Source organism: Notechis scutatus, chromosome 4, assembly GCF_049901735.1.
Source record: "Notechis scutatus isolate UNSWTSFEM ecotype Mainland chromosome 4, rNotScu1.2, whole genome shotgun sequence".
NCBI lineage: Eukaryota > Metazoa > Chordata > Lepidosauria > Squamata > Elapidae > Notechis > Notechis scutatus.
In genome coordinates this window covers 27,126,005-27,150,509 of record NC_142012.1, presented here as the reverse complement: position 1 = coordinate 27,150,509, position 24,505 = coordinate 27,126,005, and the positions used below count along the sequence as shown (strand labels likewise).

The following is a 24,505-nucleotide window of genomic DNA, read 5'->3' as shown; positions in this document are numbered from 1 at the left end:
TTTGAAGCATTTCACTCATAATAGTGTGTTTTGCAACATAAAAATGAGATTTACATTTATGTGTCTTGCAACATAAAAGTGAGATACAGTACACACATTTGGAATAAATCAAAAAACATGAAGTCGTGTACTCATGCATCACTTATTTATCCTATGCAGAAATATATATTTAGATGATTGTTCCCTGCTATGGAATTCTTTGCATTCTGTTGTTGTCTGATAATCTGAAAAAAGCCTGTTTCATTTCAGTAAATTATATGAAAAATAATAAATAAGAACCACAGCATATTTTACATTTTCCAGTTTATTACACAGTTGTAATATTTATATTGTTTTTGTATTGTTTAATTAGGTTTGGGAAGACCTGAGTTCAAGTTCAGTTATGGTGGCTTACTAGATCTGTGGTCAGTCACAACTTTTACTAAATAGGCTGCAATGCTTTCTATTGCAAAAATTTAAATAAATGTGTTTTAACTGCAGCCTCAAATGGCCTGTTTCTTACCACAAATGCAGATTTCCTGCCACCTCAGAAGATTGCATTTAAATGTACTCTAAGTCTATAGTTATGGTTTTTATGTGCTTCCCATCTGAAGAAGGAAGAAAACTCCAATTCTACAACAAGGTACTGCATTTTGTAGCTGAAAACAATGAGTTAGGAAGAGGGTTTGGAGAACAATCAGTCTAGAAGGCCGCAAGATGCTCAGAGCCGAACTAGATAACTTGCAAAATCTGATTTAGCAAGAAAAACACAGGAGGGGCACATTCCATATTGATGAACTGTTTTAAGTTATGTAAGTGGACATTGTGCATCGGGGGAAGCTTCCTTCATCTGTTGCCTGCATGTTAATTGGAAAAAAACAGAGACATGTAGACTCATGCACAAAGATCTGCTTGTATTATTCCCCTCCCCCAAGTTTTTTATTTGTTTTATTTATATAATACATAACATTTCAATTTCAATTAAACAGTGTGTTGTCTGGGTATTGTATTTCAATGGTTTGTCTCTTGCTCTTTGAAGTATTTCTGCTCTTATTGCCTTCTTAGAGAATCTCACATGTACCTCCCTGGGAGTTTATTTCTTCTTGCATAGCTTGTGTGTATTCTAAATATTCTGTCCATCCCATTTCCTGTTTGCTCACCTCCAACACACCCGCCAACAACTCTAACATCTTCTCAGCGAGAAAAGATCCGTTCAAATCCTGAATACGGGAAAAAAGTATGTCATTTCCAAAACTATCCAACCTGCCCCACTTCACTTTTTTTTTTGTTTGTTTACTGCTACATAAGATTGAGACAGTGGTGAAATTAAAATTTTTTCCCTACCGGCTCTGTGGGGGTGGCTATGGGTGGGGCTTGGTATAATAATAATAGCAACCAGGGGCAATTGGGGCCATTTTTTACCGATTTAAATCATCCCCATCACCTCTCCTGTGGTGGGCTGAGGTGGTTGAATTTCACCCCTGGATTGAGATCAGTGGAGTTGGTGTCCCGCCCACCTCCCAGCAGCCTGTGGCAAAGTCAGGTGCTTCATTGGGGACAGCCCCATCGGAGACAAAAATAGGATGTCAGTCAAGCAGTGATGGATCCTCACACAAATGTCATATGAGAGAGGTAAGTGAAGGAGACAGGAGGGGATCGCAGCAGATGTAGTCGTGGTCAACTCTTAGCTATTATAGTTCATATAGTCATATACGTAGAATAGCCACTCAGAAATGCAGTCTAGTTTTGGTTCAATTGCTGATTGTTGTTGCCAGAATCAATCCTCCTCCCTCTCTTTTCCTCCCACCACTTAGAGCAGTGTTGGCTAACCTTTTCGGCACCAAGTGTCAAAATGGGAGTGTGTGCATATGCGGGGGAGAGCCGGAATCCAGAAAAGCAGCTCCCCAGTATGGGAGTGCCAGAAACTGGAAGACCAGCTCCCCGAGGCACATGCCAGGAAGGTGAGCTTCCAGTTTCCAATAAGTGATGCGCACTGGCCAGCTGGTCTTCATGCGCGCATGCGCGCCAGAAACCAGAAGTGCAACGGGTAATGACTGGTGTTCCTGGAGGGATGGCTCTGCGTGCCATTTCCGGCATGTGTGCCATAGGTTCGCCATCACGGACTTAGAGCCTCAGTTGAAAGTTTTTAGTTGCCTGGGCAGCAGCATGTTCTTTAGCTGCATACATTGTGAGGACTGTCTCAGTAGACTGGGGAATGAAGTGTTGTCATCTTGGCTTTTGTAGATGACCAGGCTGAGCCCGAGTCTCTGTGGCCAAAACACTAATTGCCAGAATCAAACGCCTGGCAGACAAGACACACATCAAGACTGAACTATGCACCCTGACCAAAGAACTGACAGCCAACAGCTTCCACAAAAGCAAAATCACAGGCCTGATCCACAAAAGCAAACTGAGACATAATGGAGACCTAGAAGATGAACAGACCTATGGAACAGCTGTCCTGCCCTACATAAGAGGTACTACAGTCAAAATCAGTAAGATACTACACAGGCATCACATCAAGATTGCCCTCAGACAGAAAAATAGCACCCATCCTAAGAAACCCCAAAGATAAAATTGACCTGGAAAACCAAGGCATATATGAAGTCCCCTGCGCATCATACCCTGCCACATACATTGGACAGACCAATAGAAGAATAAGTACCCACCTGGATAAACACAAAAATGCAGGAAAAAAGCTGGAACACATTTCCTCACTAGTCCAATACATGAAAGCCACAGGTCATAGCATCGACTTCAATGGCACCAAAACCCTAGCCACTATAGAAAACCCTAGCCACAGAATCATCAGAGAAGCCATAGAGATTGAAAAAAGACCAGAAAGCATGAATAGAAGAGATGATTCCACCAGGCTGTCAATCATTTGGAAACCTGCACTCACAAACAAAAAAATCTCCACACAAGCCAGGCAAACACCTGGGCACAAACAGACCCCCCCCCGATATCTCCAGCTCAAACACACCCCAACCAGGCACCCAGATGAAACCTAACTTCCTAATAAATGATAGCCGTCCATTTACTCGGAGCGAAGCCGCACTAAAAGCCTCCAATACAGCAAACACAATGTTGCCAGCCAATCAAGACAAAAAAAAAAAGCTACAAAACAGACAGAAGATATTAGAAACTCCAATCAAGCAGAACACATCAAACTCCAAGACCAATAAACACAGACCAAGACCCCCAACCAATCAGGATGAAGAAAAAACCATTCTGGCACAGCAGTAGGCTAGCCCCAAATTTAAAACAGAAACGGCTGTGAAAGTCTGACTCACAGACAAACACAATACAGAAGCCTGATGATGGTAGATGAGATTCTGCCGAAACGTCACTACAACTTTAAAAACACAACTATAATGACGTGGGAAAATACCTGAACAAAGCTGAATACCGTACATATAAATACCCACAAAAACTTAAGAAAACACATACATACATACATACACACACACACACACACACACACACACAATCCTGCAGACTCTGCTCAAGCATCGCTTATGTGCTACATACTGGATAGAAGGAAGTGAACTACCAATAATCTTTTCTGCCATCCTCACCACTCTCTGCACTGCCTTCCTGACCGAAGAAGGAATGCTTCAAAACCAGACTGTAATGCAATATGACAGGATGCTCTTGATAGCCCATCTACAAAAAGCGATGCAGAAATCCCATTTACCTGGCACTTGGGTCTCAAACCCAGGCTGCTGGCTTTTCCAGCCGACAAGCCCCACGTCCTCATCACTGAGTTATCACTCTGCCATTGTGAAGACTGGGGAGGCAACTTGTCTCAGAGCTAGGGAAAGGATGGTATGTGAATAAGCCTGTAAAATAAAATGTTTTATTTATTTGTCTATGTGTTTAACCATAATAGCTGGGAGCACCAGCTAAGGAATGATCTTGAAGGAGAGAAGGAAAAGCTGTTATCAAGGCAGGAGTCAGATAAAAAAGGGCTGAGCCTGGGCCAAAAAGATAACTGACAAAACATGTCAGGTAAGTCTCACTTAGTTCACATAAAGTGATGAATTCAGATTCTCTTATACAGCTGTTACAATAAAAGTAGCATTGATCTACATAGCATTGATTTCTTCGTGGTTCCATCCAGGGGTGGGATTCAACCGGTGTTACTACCGGTTCAGTGACTACGTTTTGCGCTATCTATCTTTTTTCTCTTTCTCTTTTTCAATATGCAGCTTTCCTAGGTGTACCTTACCTCTAGGTACTGTATATTTACTACAGGATTGCTGCAGTCTAGTGGTTTTCACTTTTATTTACGGCTGTTGCAGCATCCTCATGGTCACATGTCCAAAATTCAGATGCTTCGCAACTGACTCGCATTTATGACCACTGCAGTGTCCCAGGGTCACGTGATCCCCTTTTGCGACCTCCTGACAAGCAAAGTCAATGGGGAAGCCAGATTCACTTAACAACCAGGTTACTAGCTTTTCAGCTGCAGTGATTTACTTAACAGCTGTGGCAAAGAAGGACCTAAAGTGGCGAAAACTCTTAACAACCGAAATTTGGGCTCAGTTGTGGTCGTAAAGTCGAGGACTCCCTGTAGTTTTTCCATCTCTTTGAAGCCGTTTACAAAATCTCAGCCGCAGCGTCTCTTCCGGAGAAGAGAAACGGGCAGCCTTCACATTTTATCCCTCGCGAGAGGCCGCCTTAGGCGAAGCTTAATCACCGGGTCTATTCTAGGAAAGACCCTTTCCACTCGTTTCCTCGAAATCCGGAAGCCTCTCTATCATTTCCCCGAGTCTATGACCTTTCCCTATTTGGGCTCTTTCTCGCAAAGGGGACTCCCGTAAAGAAAAGAGCGCGTGCGCCCGGGGTAGATCCGGATGTTGTTAACCGCTCCGCGGAAAGGAGGCTGTGCCACGCGTAGCGGTCTCCTAGAAGGGTCTCACTGGGGAGGGAAGAAAGACGATAGAGTTGAGTCTTGGAGGCTCCACTTCCGTCCACTCAGTTCCGATCTCTGCCGGAGTTCTGGGCAAGAAGAAAGGATTTTTTTAAAAAAAAAGGCGGAGGCCGAGCGGCCGAAGCAGAGTTTTCTCCAGGTTTCTCTGGCGCTTAGTAGCGAGAAGGAAACGGGTGAGCGACGGTGAGAGAGGGAGAGGGTGGAAGGTGAGCCGGTTAACGGCAGTCTCTGCTCTTCGCCGGGGGATGGGAACTGGGAAGAAGCGGGAAGTAGCCGGGCAGCCGCGAAGGTTCCCCCCCCCCCCCCCCCCCGGGTCTTCGTTGCTCGTGGAGACGCCCCGAAGGTTTGCGGTCGAGGGGTGATGAAGGGATGGGGAGGGGGTTACGCCCTTCCTCTTAAGCCCCTGAATCGTATTACTCAGGGGTCTCCAACGTGGGCCACTTTTAAGACTTGTGGACTCCCAACTCCCAGAATTGAAGTTGAAGTCTACGAGTCTTAAAGTGGCCCAGGTTGGAGACCCCTGTTAGGTGCCAGAAACAAAACCAAAGAGGTTGAAAGACTGAAAGTTTGTGGTTGCTTCTCTCTCGCCATCAGATATGGAAAGTGGGGTTACTTACTGATTAATTAACTACTAATTGATTTAATTAACTGGGTCTCCCCAGTGAGACCCTAATTTGTTCTTTATCCCAAGCCTCAAGAAATACAGTATTGTTTCTCCAGCTGGGTTTCATTTCATTTAATTGTAGATTAGATTATGGTTCAACTTTATATAAGTTTCCTTACTGTTGACTTTTAAGATGGACTATGGTTGTCCCTTACCAGAGTATTAATCCTATAATGAGGGGTCTCCAACCTTGGCCATTTTAAGCCTGGAAGACTTCAACTCCCAGAATTCCCTTGCCAGCAAAACTGGCTGAGGAACGCTGGGAGCTGAAGTTCACAAGTCTTAAAGTGGCCACGGTTGAAGACCCCTGGTATTACCTGTAAGATTCCCGAGAGGTCATCAGGGGGCAGCTTCCCCCTACCTCCCAGCATGAAGATGGACAGAAGGAGGAAGTTTGGCTCCTTTTACAAACAGTCACTTCTCACTTTCTTTAAAAAACAAACAAACCTGGAACTTTGCCCAAGAAACCGGATTCATTATCTACCTTGAAGCAGGCAGGGCTGTATTGAGGCAGAAAGACCAGGAAGGACTCTGGTGGATTTATTTGTGAATGGCCTGAGTAGATTTCCCCCCCATCTTCCTCATATCTTTTCTGCTTGTTTTGCTTTTCCGTTGCTTGGTGTTTAGGCAATTCTGATCAAACTTTTGGGACAGGAATTGTGTGTGTTGTGGTCACCTAAAAGTTGTCATTAGGAAAGCTGGCAGTAAGGGTTTTTTGTTGAAAAAAGCAGAAAGTGACAATTGTTTAAAATCAAAGAAAAGACTGGGATTAAATCAAAGAAAAAGTTGCTTAAAATCAAAGAAAAGACTGGGGGTAAGATTACAACATATTGCTGTAATCTTACACCCAGTCTTTTCTTTGATTTTGAATAGCTATTTATGTTAATAAGGTCAATGTTAGCAACAGGTAGAAAATAGAAAGTGCCTGAGATATTCTTGGATAGTTTAATTACACTTTCACAATATGTCTGAATAGCATCTTAGCTTTGAAATGCCCATTCTGAATAGCATGCATAAAACTGTAGCTTCATTTGCATAAGGAAGGAGGTACTGTATTATCTTGTCTGTAAATTGTAAATATATAAATCTGTAAATTGTAAACAAATTGTAGTATGATTTCTATCCTTGGAATAAGGAAAAAAATGCTATCATTTTATATTTTTAGACTTTATTACTAAGTCTGTTGAATGTGGTACATATAAGAAAAGTAAAAAAGAGATCCAAAATTTTTGGAGAGAGAGAATCTTGTGAAATGCTCTAAGTCAGTGAAATGCTCTAAGTCAGTGGTTCTCAACTTTTTCTTTATCACGGACACCGTTCAAATACCTTTTCTGACCATGGATCCCCAAGACTTAACTCAAGATTTAAATCATAACATTTTATCAAACCTTCACAGAACACCTGTGATGACATTGTGGTCCCCCATTGAGCACAGGTTGAGAACCATCCTGGGGACAGAACAGTTTGTGACTGTTCTACCTTATCCAGCCTGTCTGAGGCTTATAATGGTCCTAAGAAACTGTATAAGAGCAAGTTCCAGGAAGAAGAAAATAGGGAGTTTTCTTTCTTATTCTTTTGAAACCTCATTTTCTTCTAATAATCAAGTTAATTAAAGCTATTTGTAGGTCTACATACAACTGAAAGACTCTTTAATCAAGTTGATAAATATCAGTATAAGTAAAGTTTGGCGAATTTCTGAAATCTTTCTGTATTGTGTAGAGCACGGGTGTCAAACCCGTGGCTTCATGTTGCCATCACATGATGTATCCTTTGTGGAGCTGGGGTGGCTGTAGCCTGTGCATGACGCATCTGGCCTGCTGGCCGCTAGTTTGACAGTCCTGATGTAGAGGAAAATGCAAACTTCTTATTGAGCATGTCTTGATGTAAATTCTCTCTCCAATTTATTTCACTGGTTAAATAGTGTAAATAAGTTCTCCATAATCTGTCCTAAGTTTGAAAACTCACAGCGGAAACATTACATAAAAAAATAGTTAAGCCCATCTGGAATCAAAAATCCAATCAGTCCCTATACAGTATTAGGCAGAGTTCCGGGAGGGAAATGAGAAATGTTGGAGGCCAGCCTTTGAAGAGTTAATACATCAATACGTCAGGCAACCAGGGCATTTTGATAGTTACACAGGCTCATAAGCAACTAATCTGGTCTTAGTGAGTTTTATAGTAGAACTTGAATTCTCCTGTATTAATTGATGATGCTCCATAGGGTCATTTAGACATGGGCTACTTTTGATTAGATTTTAATTTCTAAATTGCTGTGATTTAACAAATTCTGTGGCAGCTCCCTTTGTGTTTGCTAGAACCTTTCACATGGATTAAGAATTGCATAGGTGAGTCTAAATCAGTCTTCCAGATCTACTATGTAATGATTCTGGCTCAAGCCCTAGGCTGAATTGTTGGTTATTGGCTCACTATCAGTTGTCTAATGGTTGATACGGGTTGCTGCCAGCATCCTAGGTCTTTGTTGTTGTTATTATTTTGATTTTTATCCTGCCTTTTTATAAATTATTGAAGGTGGTGAACATACTTAATTCACTTTCCTCTTCCTATTTTCCCACAACAACAAACCTGTGAAGTATTATGGGCTGAGAAAGAGAGTTTTTATGTATTTTTATGCTCGTGGGAGGCCTAGAATTCACAGTCTCTCGGCCAGCACCTTAACCACTGCACCAAATTGGCTTTCATATATGCTGTGTTGTAGTGTGTGTGACATTAATACATATTCATATAAGCATATACTATAAAGCAAGATATAAGCTCTTGTGGGAGCTTCATTGGAATACCTTTAGTTACTTTTTTAAATAAATAATGCATGCTCAACTTGTTTCATTTCAGGTATGTCAGAACACAGCAGGAATTCCCCAACGATTGATGAATCTCACCAGGCTCCAGAAGAAATCCAGTGTGACTCTGAGGTGATTGGGTGATACATATAGTGATAGCTATTCATAAGTCAACCAATCCGTTAACAGGCTCACACTGGAAAAACAAATTGAATTCCACCTCTATTATATGGATGCTAATCCAAAAATGATTAGCTAAAAATATTCCTGCATTTGGGCCAGGCTCTGTTGGTATTATTATTTGACAGGTTTGCAGAATGGGTGCATATTGATCCAGATTTTGTTCAGTGCTTACCAATTAACTCATTCGTGCATAGGTAACCCCATCCTCTCTCCTACTTTGACAGGATTTTATGTTAGTTATTTGGAAAAATGTGTAGTATGTAGTGCATGGACTGTTTACTCTTCCGGGTGCATTCTCATGAGGTAGATGGTGTTCTTTCTCGTTCCATGTTTGAGGAACAGTTAGTTTTTCTGTAGGAGGGTCAGTTTCTCTTAGTTTGAGGAATAGTTTATTTGGTTCCTGTTTACCTTCTTGCAAAGTAACCTAATTAGATGCAGAAAAGACACTAGATTGTGCTACAGTATTAATGAACAGTTTTAAATTTTTAGCTTAAGTGACAAAAAAATATTTCCAGGTATACAGCATTGTTGCTATACAGGTGGTCCTCAACTTACAACCACAATTGAGCCCAAAATTTCTGTTGCTAAGCCAGACATTCGTTAAATGAATTTTGCTCCATTTTATGACCTCTCTTTCTACACTTGTTAAGTGAGTCACTGCAGTTAAGTTAGTAACAGGGTGGTTAAGAGAATCTGGCATCCCCATTGACTTTGCTTGTCAGAAGATCGCAAAAGCTGATCACATGACCTGGGACACTGCCACACCATCATAAATATGTGTCAGTTGCCAAGTGTCTGGATTTTGATCATGTGACCATGGAGATGCCACAACAGTTATAAGTGTGAAAAGTGGTCAAAAACAACTTTTTTCATATTAATTTCAAATGGTCACTAAACAAACTGTTGTATGTCAAGGACTACTTGCATCAGTTGTGCTCATTGTATCTAAATGTAAGGTTAGAGTCTCTGGTTGTGGTATTATAGAAGGACTTTTATAATTGGCCTGCTTAAGCTTAAACATAGATCATTTGGAAAGTTCTGCATTTTAAAAAAAATATTTATACTTTTAATAAATACTGTTAGTAAATGCTGAAAACCATGGCTGGTTAAACTGGGACTGATCATTAACCCTTAGTGTTTTTGTTATTGTGAAAAAGCTTACCATCAGGGCCCCAAATAGCTCCTGCACTATTTATTTTTGGAAAGACCATTCCAATTATTCTGTTTCACCAAAGATTTGTAGTTCGAGTAAAGAGTTAAAAGTTAGGCTGCCCTACAATGGCTGCAGTTTTATTTCTTAATTTCTGATTTAATCTTTATGTTTATTTTAAATAGTGTACTCTTTAAGATTTCGGGGTTTAGAGTTTATGTACTGTTTCAGTTGTTGTTTTTTTATCACTGTGAACTTTGAAACTTATCACTGAAAAATCTTGTGACTCAGGTGAATGTAAATATTAAAATTAATTATAAAACATGTTTCCATTATTATAGAAATAATATTCCTCGTGTCCCACATTATACCCATCCTAAAGTTTAATAGTTTGAAATAAGATATAATTTTTTTCTAACAGCAAATTATTTGGGCATATGAGCCCCATGTTTGAAAATAATACTTGATCTACCACATTCCTTCTAGCATGGTAGTAATATGGAATAACTGGATAAGTAGAAAAAACCAACAAAGGACTAACTTAATGCACAGTCTTGTAAATTTAAACACTTAATTAGGTGGCAGTTCGAAATTCCTTCTCTTGGGCATTGTAATAAGCTGTTTATTTTAGTGAGAGTACCATGGTTGTTGAAACCATGTAAATAGGCTAGAGTAGCAAGAAGATGTACAGGGAGAGTCTCCATTTTAAGAAGACGTCCTTTCCTACGTCTTTCTTTAACTCAAAATTGAATACAAAGTAAAGTTCCTACTTATGAACTAGGCTACCTATTACTAAAAATGGCAGAGTTCTCCTTCCTTGAGCTGCAAAATTGCTGAAGTCTCGCAGTGCTTTCATGAATTGCTGAAAACAGGTTGTGTATTAAAAATGTGTGGCTTCAGTGGTTCATGAAAAGATTGCATAGCTTCAGCGGTTTGTTTGTTGGCTTGAGGAAGGAGAATGCCATCCATCATTTTGAGTAACAGGCAGCCTGGTCATATGTAAAGTTGTCTGTAAATTGGATGTTCTTAATCCAGGAACTGCCTGTATTATAACATAGTATTTTGGGGGATTCTGAACTGAAGGCAGGTTACAGCTTCCTAGTACCATACTTAGAGCTAAGGAGAAATGCAGTTCAAAGACTTGAGTGTGACCTGAAAGATTTTACTTACCAGTAATTATAATATTTAAGGTAATAAAATAGGTACATTATTAACTACAGAGGGAATATTTTCATTAACTGTAATTGTCTGTAGAGATTCTCCTTAGTCTGAAAAAGTTTAGCTTTGATTTGAGTCTTCAATTCTACCAATCTGAATTGTTCGTTTTCTTTCAATTGAAACATTATAACTAATATTTTTTAATGATAGCCCTTGACTGTTCAACAGCTTCCACATGAGGGCACTCTGGGACCATTTAAATTGTTTTCAGTTCAATATTCATATGAGTTTTAGCTGCTTTCAGCATATATATGTATAGTAAATTCAAGGGCATCTTCAATTATTATAAGAATGTCAGCTCAATATTTTTGAGTTGTTGAAAAACATGTTAGGCACACACAATCTTTGTCATTAGCTGCTTATCTATTACTCCTGGCCAAGTAGCCTGCCAAATTATACAAACTTCTGCGATATGTTTCTGCTTAACACTAGAAAACATTGTTTTCTTTTGCAAACAGGTTGGGCAAACACATAGTCTGTAAATATGCAGTTTGTTGCTAATGCATATTTCCCCAATAATATTAGGGTGGTTGCAGTTGTGGTTGCTGTTGTTAATTGGACCATTGGTTTAATTAAGCCCGATGTCACATGACCATAGATTGCAACTTCCTGCTAGCTTTGCCTTTGGGAAGCTGGCAATGAAAGTTGCGAATAGTAGTCACGTAAGTGTGGGTCACTGCAAGTGTTGTAATTGTGCGCTGGTTGCCAAGTGCCTGAATTTAAGGATTGGCCATAAGACTCCTCATTCAGCACTGTTGCAACTTTGACCACTGAACCAGTGGTCATATAAGTGAGAACTACCTGTATTACACCATATCAAGAGAGTAATAGGTTTATAATTAATGTAACAGAATATATCAACAACAAAAACAGAAACAGACAGAAACAGTACACACCTTACCTGTTGTCATTAGTTTGGCTTTCTATGTTTTTAATCTTTAATCATTTTTTCACTGTGCTTCTTGATTTTCTGTCAGCTTTGTTAGGTCATCTTCCTTACTTTCATTACTAGAGCTTGCAGATCATTTGCATTTTCATCGTCAGCCAAGAGCAGGTTATTGATGTTTTGCCTCCAGCGTTAAAACCATGCTCATCTTCCAATCCAGTCTTCCTCAGTATAGATTCGGCATATAGGTTGGACAAATAAGGAAAGAATATGTAGTTGTATACTGGTGTAGGCTTTCTTAGCAGCATCAATTAAGTAGTAATGAATTTTCAGGCTGGACAGCTGTTATCTAAATGGCCAAACTAGACCATGGCCTTTCAGCCCAAAAGCTCATCACTGCTTAAGTATGCATTTTTTTGCCAACCTGGAATAAATCTGTGTTGCCGTGTTCTGTTCAGACTGTGGTTTCCTGACCTATGTATAAGTTTTTTTTTATGAGGATAGGGGGAAATTTGAATCCCACCCCTGAGTGGGGGACACCGAGGACAAGTTTGTAGCACCAAGGGGGTGGTGGACTTAAAAAGTTTGGGAACCACTGATCTACAGTTTCCTCCCTATTATTTCAAATTTTGTTATTCCAGTCTCCAACTACAAGGATCACTTCTTGCTTACGTGACCATAAAACTTATCAACCTCCTCTTTTCCATCAATGGCATATACTAAAGGATTGTCCACACAATCTATTTGATATTATTTGGTCATTGCTATATTGTCTCCAAGTAATGCCTTACTATATTCCACCTAATTATGAAAACAATGCCATTTAATCTTTATTTTTCATGTTCTGAATAGTGAACTATGAACTTATGAATGAAGGTGTCTAATTCCATTCTGATGTCATTATATAATTGATTCTTTTCATCTTAACTACATTGTCCAGTGGTGTCAGATTAATAATAAGCCATTCTTACGCCTAAATGTCTTAAGTTCTTCCTCAGTAGCGTATTGAGCAACGGAGAAGCCAGTCATCTGGCATTATATTGTCAGTTACTTTAACTCATCTATCCATGTAATTTTGTTAGTAAAATACAGGATCACTTTCTCCCATTAATGCTGCCGGGCATAAGTGCCTGCCTGCTTTAGTTGTGTACCTAGTAATACCTTCATGCCTTGGGTGATCCTGTTGGGAGTATATACTTTTGATTTATATTCCGAATACTTTTTACTCATCTCAGCAGCCACCCATCACAAAGACAGTGCGGTAACATTTGTTGTAAACATTACTTGTTCAAACGGAGACCCTAAGCCGTCCTGATGTTTCTAATGTACATCTTTTATCAGTAGTCCGAATAGCTAGTGATAAGGGATGCTGGTAATTGTGGTTCATTTTAAGCATTCCAAGACTCACGTGGATACAAGAGAACTATAATGATAGTTTTTTAGTCCTCTGTAAGTTTGAAGGAACAAATTGAGCAATACAGTTTCATGTGCCATTGAGACTGCCTATTTTGCATGATCAGATATGCTTATAACACACTAATAATTTAATTAACATATAATATTAATACTTATTACTTAATTATTAAGTTATTAATACTTATGGTGTGATTCACTTACATCCTTTCGGCATCATTTATTCATAATCACTGTGCTAGATTGTAATTTTATATTGTGATTATATCTCATTCTACATATGCCATACGCTAGGGGTAACTTTAGACTATAAATTTCATAAATAAATAACTATACTGTTGGGGCGGGAAACCCTGACAATGAATGCATAGTTACTTATTTATATTCCAATACTATAGTTACAGAGGGCCAATTTGGGGTAGTGATTAAGGCAGGGGTGTCATACTCAAGGACTGTGGGCCAGATTCGGCCCATAGGGTACTTAGATCTGGCCTGTGGGACCAGCCTGGAAACAGCAAAGGACCAGCCTGCGGTGCCTCTTGACAGTGAAAACTGGCTCCCAATCTCCATTTTCAGCTGGGACAGCCTCCTGCAACCCTCTGTCAGCAAAAACAGAGATTGGGAGCCCATTTTCTTTGGCAGAGCGCTCAGGCCTCCATAGGCGGCTCTGACACGAGTGACATCAAGGTGGCCACGGTCCCCCCACCCTCCCCCGAGGTCAAACAACCCTGATGCGGCCTTCAATGAAATCTAGTTTGACACCCCTGGGTTAAGGGATCTGGTTAGAAACCAAGAGACTGTGAGTTCAAATCCTGCCTTAGCCATGGAGTGACCTTGGTGACCTTAGGCCAAGCATTCACTCTCAGCCCCAGGAAGAAGCAATGGCAAAGTACTTCTGAAAAGCCAAAAAGATTAGTAAGGACTAGTCCAAGCAGTCACCAAGAGTCAACACAAGACTTGAAGGTACAAAAACAAAGCTTAGTAATAGCAGGTTTCATAAAACTCTTATATAAGAGTCTCAAGATACACCTTGGATACAGCAAGATTTCCTCCATTTCCTGCCCCGCCCCAGGAAAAAAAAATACTGAATGTCCAAAAGCTGGATATTAATTATGTGTGAGGAAAGCTAATGCAATTTTTTCATATTGTAGGCGTGTTCAATGGCTCAAGAGTCCCCCAAAACATCAGCAGCAGAGATTTCTGTGACAAGCAATGGAGAATTGGAAGACATACATGAGCACAGCTATAACAGGGTATGACTCTACAAATATCCCCTGAATTGCTTGACAATAATCCAGTTTTACTAATGATTAAGCAATCCAAGAAATGTGTTAGGTTAGCCGAGATTTTCCTGATGGGAGAAGCCTTATTCATTAAAAATGGGTATTTTATTTCTAGAGCTATTCATAAAATAGAATAAACTAAAACTGGACAATCAGTCACATCTTTTTGTTTTTAAAATGTAGAGGGTTAAAAGGAAGCTCAGTCTAGCAGCATGAGTGAAATTTAAAATAGAATTGATTATGATAAAATTGAAGTGAGGAATGCTAGACCGATTGTTTTAGATATTTGCATTCATGATATGTAAAAGAGTAGAACAGAAATGAATGCTACAAAAGTCTGAGAAAAAAAAGATGAAAATAAATGTCCTGTGAAAATGTTGAGAAATGCAGTGTTTCAACATAGATAATTGGTGTATTATTAAAATACGGATATGGTTTTTATGGGATGTTTATGGGCTGTGCAAGTTATTGAACATGCATGTGAAGACTGTGGCTATGCAGAGTGAAATACAGCAAAAGTAAGTAACAAAACTACAAAAAGATTAGTTTGTTAAGTCTTTACACATTTAGCAAAAGCAAGTTAAAATTTTAAATTCTGCATCTCTGATGAGTGACAAAATTTATACAGAGAGTGTGGCCCAGGATAAAAAGTTCTCCAGAAGAAGTCAGAAATCATCTAATACCTCATTGTTATGTACAAACCAGGTCACAAGTAATTAATGTTACCTCAGAGGCAAAGTGTTGTAGCAGATGCCCTTCTGGTAAATATTGGTGTTAAATGAAAAAATAAGATGAAGCACAGCTTCAGCAATATGTACCGATTTTGAATATTCTGTACTTTGAAATAGCCATTCCATTAGCCACTCCATTAGTTTAAAATGGAATAAATATAAGACTTAGCAAGTGTTCCATGCCAACAAAAAATAGTGAAACTATATATATGTTCTAAGTTTTGGAAGCAGTCAAATGAACAATGAAGGCAGACTTCTGGCATACTTTCATGCCTATTATGGTCATTAACATTGGGGCTTTGAAACTAAAACTGACAGCTTTTCTATAAAGACTGAATCTTGCAAAGATTAAAGCTTTATCCCTGCTTATTGTTCATTGTTGTAAAATTTTGGTGCTTTGTAAGAAATAAGAAAATATTTTACAGTTGCCAGAACATGGGCGTGGAAAGGATTGAAAGAGAATCTGGGATATTTATAGAAATCCCCAGATAGCACAGAGCATTAACTTTAATTAAAGAAATAAAAAGATCCAGGGAAGAAAAAGGATATATTCTTATGTTCATACTTGAAAAAGTGGTGAAGATATGTACTAAAGACACCGTAATTCAATTTCAATTAAAAAATAAAAAACCTCTGAGTTCAGTTGGGCTAGAGGAAGTGTCGCCCTTCATATCTGAAAAACAGGGAACTCTGGGGAAATTATTTTGGTACAATGCAAGTCAATTGAACCAGAAAAATAACATAACTGGGAAAAAGACAGAACATTCCTTGATTTAATTGTTTAATTGAACTATTAGATAATAGAAGTTTTGTTCATAAATGTATCTGTGATCGATCTCAACTCTTCAAACCCTGTGTTGGGAAACTCTTCCTTGCAGAAGGCTTAGTATCAGTCTTAAAAAATGCCTTCCACTTTGGAATCAATGAGTCCTTCAAGGTTTAAACTCTAGAATTTTTCCTCCTGTTTTTTTTTTTTTCCAAGTGTATGCTGGACTTTTTTCTTTAGGGTCAGGGGAGGCTTCTAGGTTACACAAGGGGTCTGGTAAACCTGGAAACTGTTGTAATTGAGCATTGTGTTGTCATTAAAATAGAACACCATGACACCATAAAATAGATTCCAAACTATAGAACACATTTTTCAAGATGACTTAAAGACTGCTATTATGCCTAAGTGTTCCCTTATTTGGGATTTTTACATGGATATTCCCTTTTATTCAAACATTTCTAAGGAGTTGAAGCGTTCTTTGCCAGCTGGACTTGGTTTGTCCGAAACACAGATCACATCTCATGGCTTTGACAGTACCAAGGAAGGGACTATTGCAGTTGGACCTTTTCAAGGTAACAGAATTCAGTGTGTACTATTAGTAATTGGTGTGTATGTATGTATGTATGTATGTATGTATGTATGTATGTGTATATACACACACACACACACACACACACACACACACATATATATATATATATAAAGTTTTCACGGTACTTACATGTATGGTATTCAGCTTTGTTTGGGTATTTTCCCACGTCATTATACAGCTACAACTTTAAAAGCATAACTATAATGACGTGGGAAAATACCCGAACAAAGCTGAATACCATACATACATACATTCATACATACATACATATATATGTAGTAAAATGTTAAATGTACATGCTACCAGTAATTGGTAACAAACAACGGTTGAGAATCTAATGGGTATAAACAAAATAGCTCTCTATGTGATTTAGTCACCATATGAAGCATGTAATAGATTGCCTTTTGTTTAAAGTAGTCCTACATTGAAAGTCTAGTTCACTTCAAGATTTGCTTCAGTTTCACCAATATTTTGTGCATTAAAAATATATTGATTAAATGAAGACGGATGTTGATGACATATGTCCCATTTCTAGGTCCTTCATCATTACCTATGTCTCCCGTTATATCGCCTAGCAGTGCTGCAGCCTGCAGACTGGCTGGACAAGGGAATGATTTAGTTATTCCCAAAGGTATTCAGAGGTCTAAGCAGTTAATGGCTTTGCTGATACAATACTAACTCCCATGTTTGCCTATACTTCCTTGTGATTAACTGCTATGGCTAAATAGAATATGCTGCTTTGGCTTGCTAAATAACTACTTTTTCTTTTCTGCATACTCTCTTCCTTAAATATTAAGCATGTCCACAGAAGCATTCAATAAAAATGAATCATGAGAAATTTTAATTAGAATGAAATTTTGTGTTAAATTTTATCATCATCATACTAAATAATGATTGTGTCAAATAATTCATTGTAATGGAAATACAATTTACTAATCTTTATCAACACAAATTTGAGAATTTGTGCTGGAGTGTGTAAAAAAAACTTTTTTAAAAAAAGTAAATAACAATGATTCTTGGTTTTATGAAAATTATACTACCACAGTTGAAAAGCATCATAAAGATGAATAAAAAGAAATTCAAAAAGTTTCTAAAACTACTAGTATATTTTAAAAATAATAAAATAGTAAAGTTTGAAAAGGGTAGGAAAATAAAAAGAATTTACTAGGGATATGCAAAATATTTCAAACCTGAATTTATGCAATCATTTTAAATTGTCATTTTGCAGTTGAATCAAAGTAGACTAACTTGGGAGTATTTCAAGCTCAAAACAATGTGATTTTGAACTCCGAATTATTTGCAGACATGACAGTTTTGCATTCAGAGCCACTTCTTCCAACTCAAACTGGTTGTTTGGTGTTCAAAATGATTTGTACTTCTCTAATATTATTATGGTTTTGAAAAGTTTATAATATAGGTGCCAAGCAAGCTTTTCTGGATGTGCTGTTACCCAAACGTCAGCCCCCAAAATATTCTGTATTGTAAGCACAGGCTTGGCTTTATTTGATTCATCACACTTGGAAAAGAATCTTCTAAGTTTTAAGTAAACCTTTGAAATGGCAAAGCAATGATGTATTATAATCGCATTGGCAGGTGTCAAGTTAAAAGTAACCATGATGTGGTTAGTTAGGTTTTATATATATATATATCAGTCTAAACAAACAAAAGGGCCTGCAAACTGCTACCAAGGTAACTTGTGCTTTCTATGCCTGCTGGATTTAACATTCTCCAGATGTCCCTGAGCTGGAATCCTTCAGATGTTCTTGGCTTGTGTTTCTTAAAAGACATAGCCATTATAGTAAATGGTCAATACTGATTGAAATTATAATCCGAAACATCTAGACATTATCAATTTGGGAAATGCTGCTTTAGATGGACTATAATGGAATTCAGACACTCCCAAAATAGATTATTAATTACCGGTACATGAAAAGAGAAACCATCTATGGCAATCTGGATTGTCAGTGCTTTTTGTGTCTGTCATCATACCAAAACGTTTTTTCAAAGCACCCAGTCTTTCTGGTAAAATAAAAAAAGAGAAGCCATAGGTTCCCTTTACATATTGATAATATTTTAATCACCAGTTTTATGTAGATATTAAACAATACTGGCAGGGGGCACAATGACCCAAGCACCTCATAATGGGATGAGCTCCCATTACTTGCTCCAGCTCCCGCCAACCTGGCAGTTTAGAAGTATGCAACGCAAATAGATAAATAGGTACCACTGTTGGGAAGGTAATCTTTCTGTGCTCCTTGGTGTATGATCACATGACCAGAGAAATTGTCTTGAGATAACACTGGTTCCCTCAGCTAAGAAATGGAGATGAGCACTGTCCCCTAGAGTCAGACATGATTGGACAATAAGAAATGGAGATGAGCACTGACGCCTAGAGTCAGACACAATTGGACATTGAGGATTAAAATACACTATTTTGGAATTCACAATATACTCCCCAAAATAGAGCCACAATACCTTAATATTACATTGGAATCAGTCATTCAAATAGGAGCAAAGTGACATGAGCCAGTCTGTGAGCCCCAAGAGCTTTCCATGCTGCTGCATTCTGCAACAGTTGTAGCTTCCAGTGACTCTTCAAGGACAGCCCTATGTAGTAAAGCACACTAGTCCAGGTCTTAGATGTAACTAGGGCTTGAGTGACTGAGTGCAGGAGGTCCCAGTCCAGGAATGGATGCAACTGGTGCACAGCGGGAAATTGTGCCAAGACTCTTCTGACTGTGACTGCCACCTGCTCTTCAAACAGGAGTTGAGAATCCAGGAGTACCCTCAAATTGGGTGCTGGGTTTGTTTGGGGTAGTGCAACCCCATCCAGAACTAAAGATGTTAAAGAGTCCCAGAACTCGGAGCTCCATACTCCCAAAGTTGTTCAGTCTTGCCGGGGTTTAGTCGAAGCTTGTTGGCCCTCATCCAGGCTCCCACAGTTTCCAGGCATTGTGAGAGGGCAGCGAGAGCATCAATTGGTTACTAAGAGTGGACATGTGTAAGTTAATTATTAGCATGTGGATAACCTCTTAACCCCTGGTAGCGAATAATCTCATCCAGTAACTTCATGGAGATGTTAGAGAGTACTGAGTGGAGAGAGTACTGAGGCCTACAGGATGCCACAAAGGAGCGGCTATGGGCTGAATCTCTCAGTCCTTATCACAAAATTTAGCTTTTGATTTAGCTTTACATCGCTGAAAAGGAGTGGCCTGTTAGTTCTGGTAAAACATGAGCATGTGATGAAAATAGAAGAGATGATGTGCCTTTCTGCACTTTTCTGGAAGAATTATCTATATTTAATATTTAATTGTCCCTTAATGCAAAACATGGGAATCCAGCAGAATATTTTGCAGTTGCTTAATTCTAATTTACTGCTAGCTATGATTTAAATGCAAGCAATGTTATTTTTCAGACTTTACCAATTATCAAATTAGTGTTATCAAATTATCCAAAAACAATCATATTATTGTGCTATTCTCTTTTGTACAATGCTGAAAATAAAGTTGTCCTATCTCTCCTTAATACATTTAAAGAGCTCCAAATAAGCTTTGACTCACTTACCTGTGATTTCCAAATAGGCAATCCAAGAATGCAGCAGAAAAGTGGACCCGTTGTTCTAGCAGAGGAAGTAAAAAATCCAGCCATGGAAAAACTGGAGCTTGTAAGAAAATGGAGTTTAAATACCTACAAGGTTTGTATTAGTTTCGTTGTAGTGGTCGAGTGATTCAGGTACTTCACCTGCCATGAAATATTGCATTTTCCAACTTGAAGGCTTTTATGCAGTTAAAATAATAATCTTCCTCTGCTACATAATTTAATGGGAAGAAACTTTTTTTCAGCAGTAGTATTTAACAAGGAAAGCAATTTGTTTCCTATAGTTTATTTTTCCAAGGTTATTTTTAAGCCTGTGTCACTTTCCCTGGATTCAAATGAGACATTGAGATATTACAAAAAGCTATGTTACTGAGCAGCCCTAAATAAGTAGGTTAAAGCAAGACAGCGGGTCATTCTAAGTATTCATCTGACAATTCCTCAATAGCTGAAACTTGTATCATTGCTCATTCTTGCTTGCGGCTGCCCTTTCATAGTACCTGGAGGTTGCAGGAGCCTGGATGGGGGACTTCAACTGTGAACCCTAATAAGACGGAGTGGCTGTGGATAAGTGGAGTCTTGGGGTCTGGAGGTTTATCATTAATTCTGGGTGGGGTGGTACTACCACAAACAGACCCAGTGCGCAACTTGAGGGGTTCTTCTAGACTCACAACTCCTGCTTGAAGAGCAGATGGCAATCATGGCTAAGAAACCCTTCGCACAACTTTATTGGGGCACCAATTACTACCTTTTCTTGATCACCCTTTAAGAATATCTGGAACCTACAATTTGTCCAGAATGCAGTAGCACACGCAGTTTTGGAGGCCTGTAGGGTAACACCACTGTTACACGAGCTGCACTGGGTGCCAATTTACTTTCAGGGAACATTCAAGGTCTTGGTTATCACCTTTAAAGCCTTTTATGGCATGGGTCCGGCATACCTGTGAAACTGTCTTTCCCCAATGAGATCATCTCGCCTCACTTGGGTTGGCAGAAAGGGGCCTCTTGCAGATCTCATCCGCCAAGAAACTTCAGCTGGTGGGATCCAGAGAAGAGCCCTTTCTACCATGGCTCCCACCCTTTGGAATATCTTGCCGCAGAATGTAAGATCCGCCTTCTCTCTTTTAGCCTTCAGGAAAAGACTTAAAACCTGACTATGCCAGGTGGCATGGACTCCTGAAGCAGAAGCTATTGGCTGGAGGTCATAAAATGGGGCAAAATTCATCTCACTTAGCAACAAAAAAGTTGGGCTCAATTGCCATCGTAAGTCGAGGACGACTTGTATAGAGGCAAGATTACAAAATGGAAGGCAATTTGTGTTTCCATGTTAATAATTTAGGTTGGAGAAATTTTTATGTCACCATGCACAAGGCTTTTCCAGTGGGATTCTTTGTTGTTATTTTAATTTGGAAGAATTAATTCTTTAGGATAACTATCCTACCTTTAAGATACACATGTATCTACAATCAAAATGGGTAAAAAGCATTTCATTTCTTCAGATTGTTGTCTTATCTAGCACAATTGTCATCTAAAAATTCTTAATGGAATGGAAATATTCCTCTCAACCTGGAAATTATCATGTTTGTAAGTCTTTCATTTTAGGAAGATATAGTTAGTGTACAAGTGGTATTTTTAGCAATAGCAATAGCATTTAGATTTATATATCACTTCACAGTGCTTTACAGCACTCTCTAAGCAGTCTACAGAGTCAACATATTTGTCCCAACAATCTGGGTCCTCATTTTACCGACCTCAGAAGGATGGAAGACTGAGTCAACCTTGAACTGGTGAGAATTGAACTTCCAAAGTGTAGGCAGTCAGCAGAAGTAGCCTGCAGTACTGCATTCTAACCATTGTGTCACTACAGCTCACCACCATTTTTGTTTTGCTTTTGTGTGTTTGGAGAAGTTATGATATCTATAAGTAGTCCTCGACTTACGACCATAATTTTGTAGAGGATAAACCTTTGAAAAGTTTAATACTGGGTGGTTGAGAAAGGATCTCTCTGAACAGAGGGAAGATCTCCCAGTAAACTACTCAGTTGATTAACTATAATGCCCTCCTATTCCCAAAATGGGAGCAGATTTGAAAACAAGATTCAACAGTTCTTCCCAATGCATGGTCAGTAATAGAGTGATTGAATGGTGCTGTATGTCCTACAGAAGTAGGTGATTCTTTGAACCAGTGCTTAGAACTAAAGATTTTGCTGTCAAATACAGTTGTCAGCCAGTTAACGTTGAATTTGAAATCGGGTATAGCTTATACTTCCCATATTTTAAATGTTCATATTTATGGCATGCCACATATTATTTTAGTGACTTAGTGTGCATTCTTTAGTAGAATATTTTATCAGTAACTTGTTCAGTTGACTTTCAGCAGAGCTTTTTTTTCTTATATTAGATGAACTTACTCTTTAAAATAGTTAAACTTCAGGAAAGTATGTAGAGAATTTTTAAAAATATTTTTAGAATAATTTTATAATAACACTGTAACATGAATGATGTTAATTTGACATCAGGTGTGTCAAACTCAATTTCATTGAGGGCAACATCAGAGTTGTGTTTGACCTCAGGAGGCGGGGTGTGTGTGGCCAGGGTGAGCATGGCCAGCTCGACATCACTTGTGTCGGGAGCGCCTGTGGCAGCCTGAGCCCTCTGCCTGTGAAAATGGGCTCCCGAGCTCTGTTTTCAGATGCGATGGCCTCCTGCAGCCCTCTGGCAGTGAAAACAGAGTTCAGGAGGACTGTGTGCATCCCTCGCGGGCTCAGTTTTTGGCTGCAACACCCTCCTGCAGCACTCTGCCAGTGAAAACAGATCTCAGGAGGGCTGCTCGCAGGCTCCATTGTTAATGACAGAGGCACAGTGGGCCAGCCCTTCACTATTTCCAGGGCGGCTCCGAGGGCTAGATCTAAGCATCCCGTGGGCCAGATCCAGCCCCCTGGCCTTGAGTTTGGCACCCCTAATTTAAATAATTCACATAAATTGTATGGATGAGAAACTGAAAATTTTAATTTAAGCACCTCTCTCAAATTTTACAGTGTACTCGTCAAATAATCTCAGAGAAGCTGGGCCGAGGATCTCGAACCGTAGACCTTGAGTTAGAAGCTCAAATTGAAATATTGAGGGAGAACAAAAAGAAGTATGAGAATGTCCTGAAACTGGCACAAACTCTATCAACTCAACTTTCCCAGATGGTGCACACTCAAAGACAGCTTGGAGAGACTTTTGCAGACTTAAGTTTGAAATCATTAGAACTCCATGTAAGATTGCATTTGTATTAATTATCTTCATCTTCTGCTGAAATGCCTACATTTATGCTTAATCCAACTGGTACAGACATTGGGTCCATTAACTGGTAGCTTAATGGAAATAAATCCAATAATGCCTGCCTTCCACATTGCGTACCAATGTGAATTAATATTGCTAATTTCACTGTTCGTACAAAATGTTCTAGGATTAGAGATGGTTATTTTGACACATTGACTTCATTGTTTTGTAAACGTATTCTGTATTTCATGAATTTTATACCCAGAAAAAAAGTAACCCATTCATGCTCTATTGAAATCAAGAAGCATGTGCTATGCTCCTGGGAGTACTAGGTGCATGAAGAACATAGTTGCAATGAGACAGACATATTGCAGATCAGTAAGCTAACTGGGTTGCTTTCATATTGAGGATTAAAATATCTTGATTACTGTTATAATACCAGTACAATTTAATAAAGAAGAATTAAGTATTCCAAAATTACATGTTAACAGGAGGAATTTGGATACAATGCAGATACACAGAAGCTACTTGCTAAAAATGGTGAAACTCTGCTTGGCGCAATTAATTTTTTTATAGCTAGTGTGAACACTTTGGTAAATAAAACTATCGAGGATACCCTACTGACGGTGAAGCAGTATGAAAATGCCAGGTAATGTCTTATATATTATTTTTATTTTATTTTATTTATTTTATTTATTGAACATTGAATTTACTTCTTAATGCAACTTAGTGTTGGATCAGAATTTAGATGTATTCTAAAGCAGTCCTGTTAAAATCAATTAAAATTTTGTAATTTGTGAACAATACAGAAATGGCTGATTTTTTGAAGTTCTAATTTTATTCATTTGGGTGCTTTAATCACAAAGTGATTGTAGGGACCTTACACAACAGGATCAAAACATAAATAATAATAAAACATTGAACAAGAGTATAGTTTTTGGTCACTACAAGGTTTTATAACTGTTATATAAAATTAAGTTTGCTTTTTATTAGATTTATGTTCTCCCCAACAAAAGTTCAAAATAAGATACATATCTTTCAATTGT

At 38.7% G+C, this 24,505-nt stretch overlaps 1 protein-coding gene across 9 annotated transcripts in view; it reads left to right on the top strand.

Annotated features, from left to right (window-relative positions):
• Positions 1–4,925: 4,925 nt before the first annotated feature.
• Positions 4,926–24,505, top strand: part of ARFIP1 (ARF interacting protein 1) — a 30,977-nt gene continuing 11,397 nt past the window's right edge. The window contains exons 1-8 of one of the 9 annotated variants that reach the window (XM_026668747.2): positions 4,926–5,088; positions 8,430–8,509; positions 14,379–14,480; positions 16,471–16,579; positions 17,135–17,230; positions 20,181–20,293; positions 23,231–23,452; positions 23,951–24,108. In XM_026668747.2, the coding sequence (XP_026524532.1) occupies positions 8,432–8,509; positions 14,379–14,480; positions 16,471–16,579; positions 17,135–17,230; positions 20,181–20,293; positions 23,231–23,452; positions 23,951–24,108 (878 nt within the window). In that variant the 5' untranslated portion in view covers positions 4,926–5,088; positions 8,430–8,431. Of the gene's footprint in view, positions 5,122–8,429; positions 8,510–14,378; positions 14,481–16,470; positions 16,580–17,134; positions 17,231–20,180; positions 20,294–23,230; positions 23,453–23,950; positions 24,109–24,505 lie in introns of all 9 variants that reach the window. The other 8 variants (XM_026668748.2, XM_087963027.1, XM_087963028.1 and 5 more) reach the window with 8 other exon arrangements.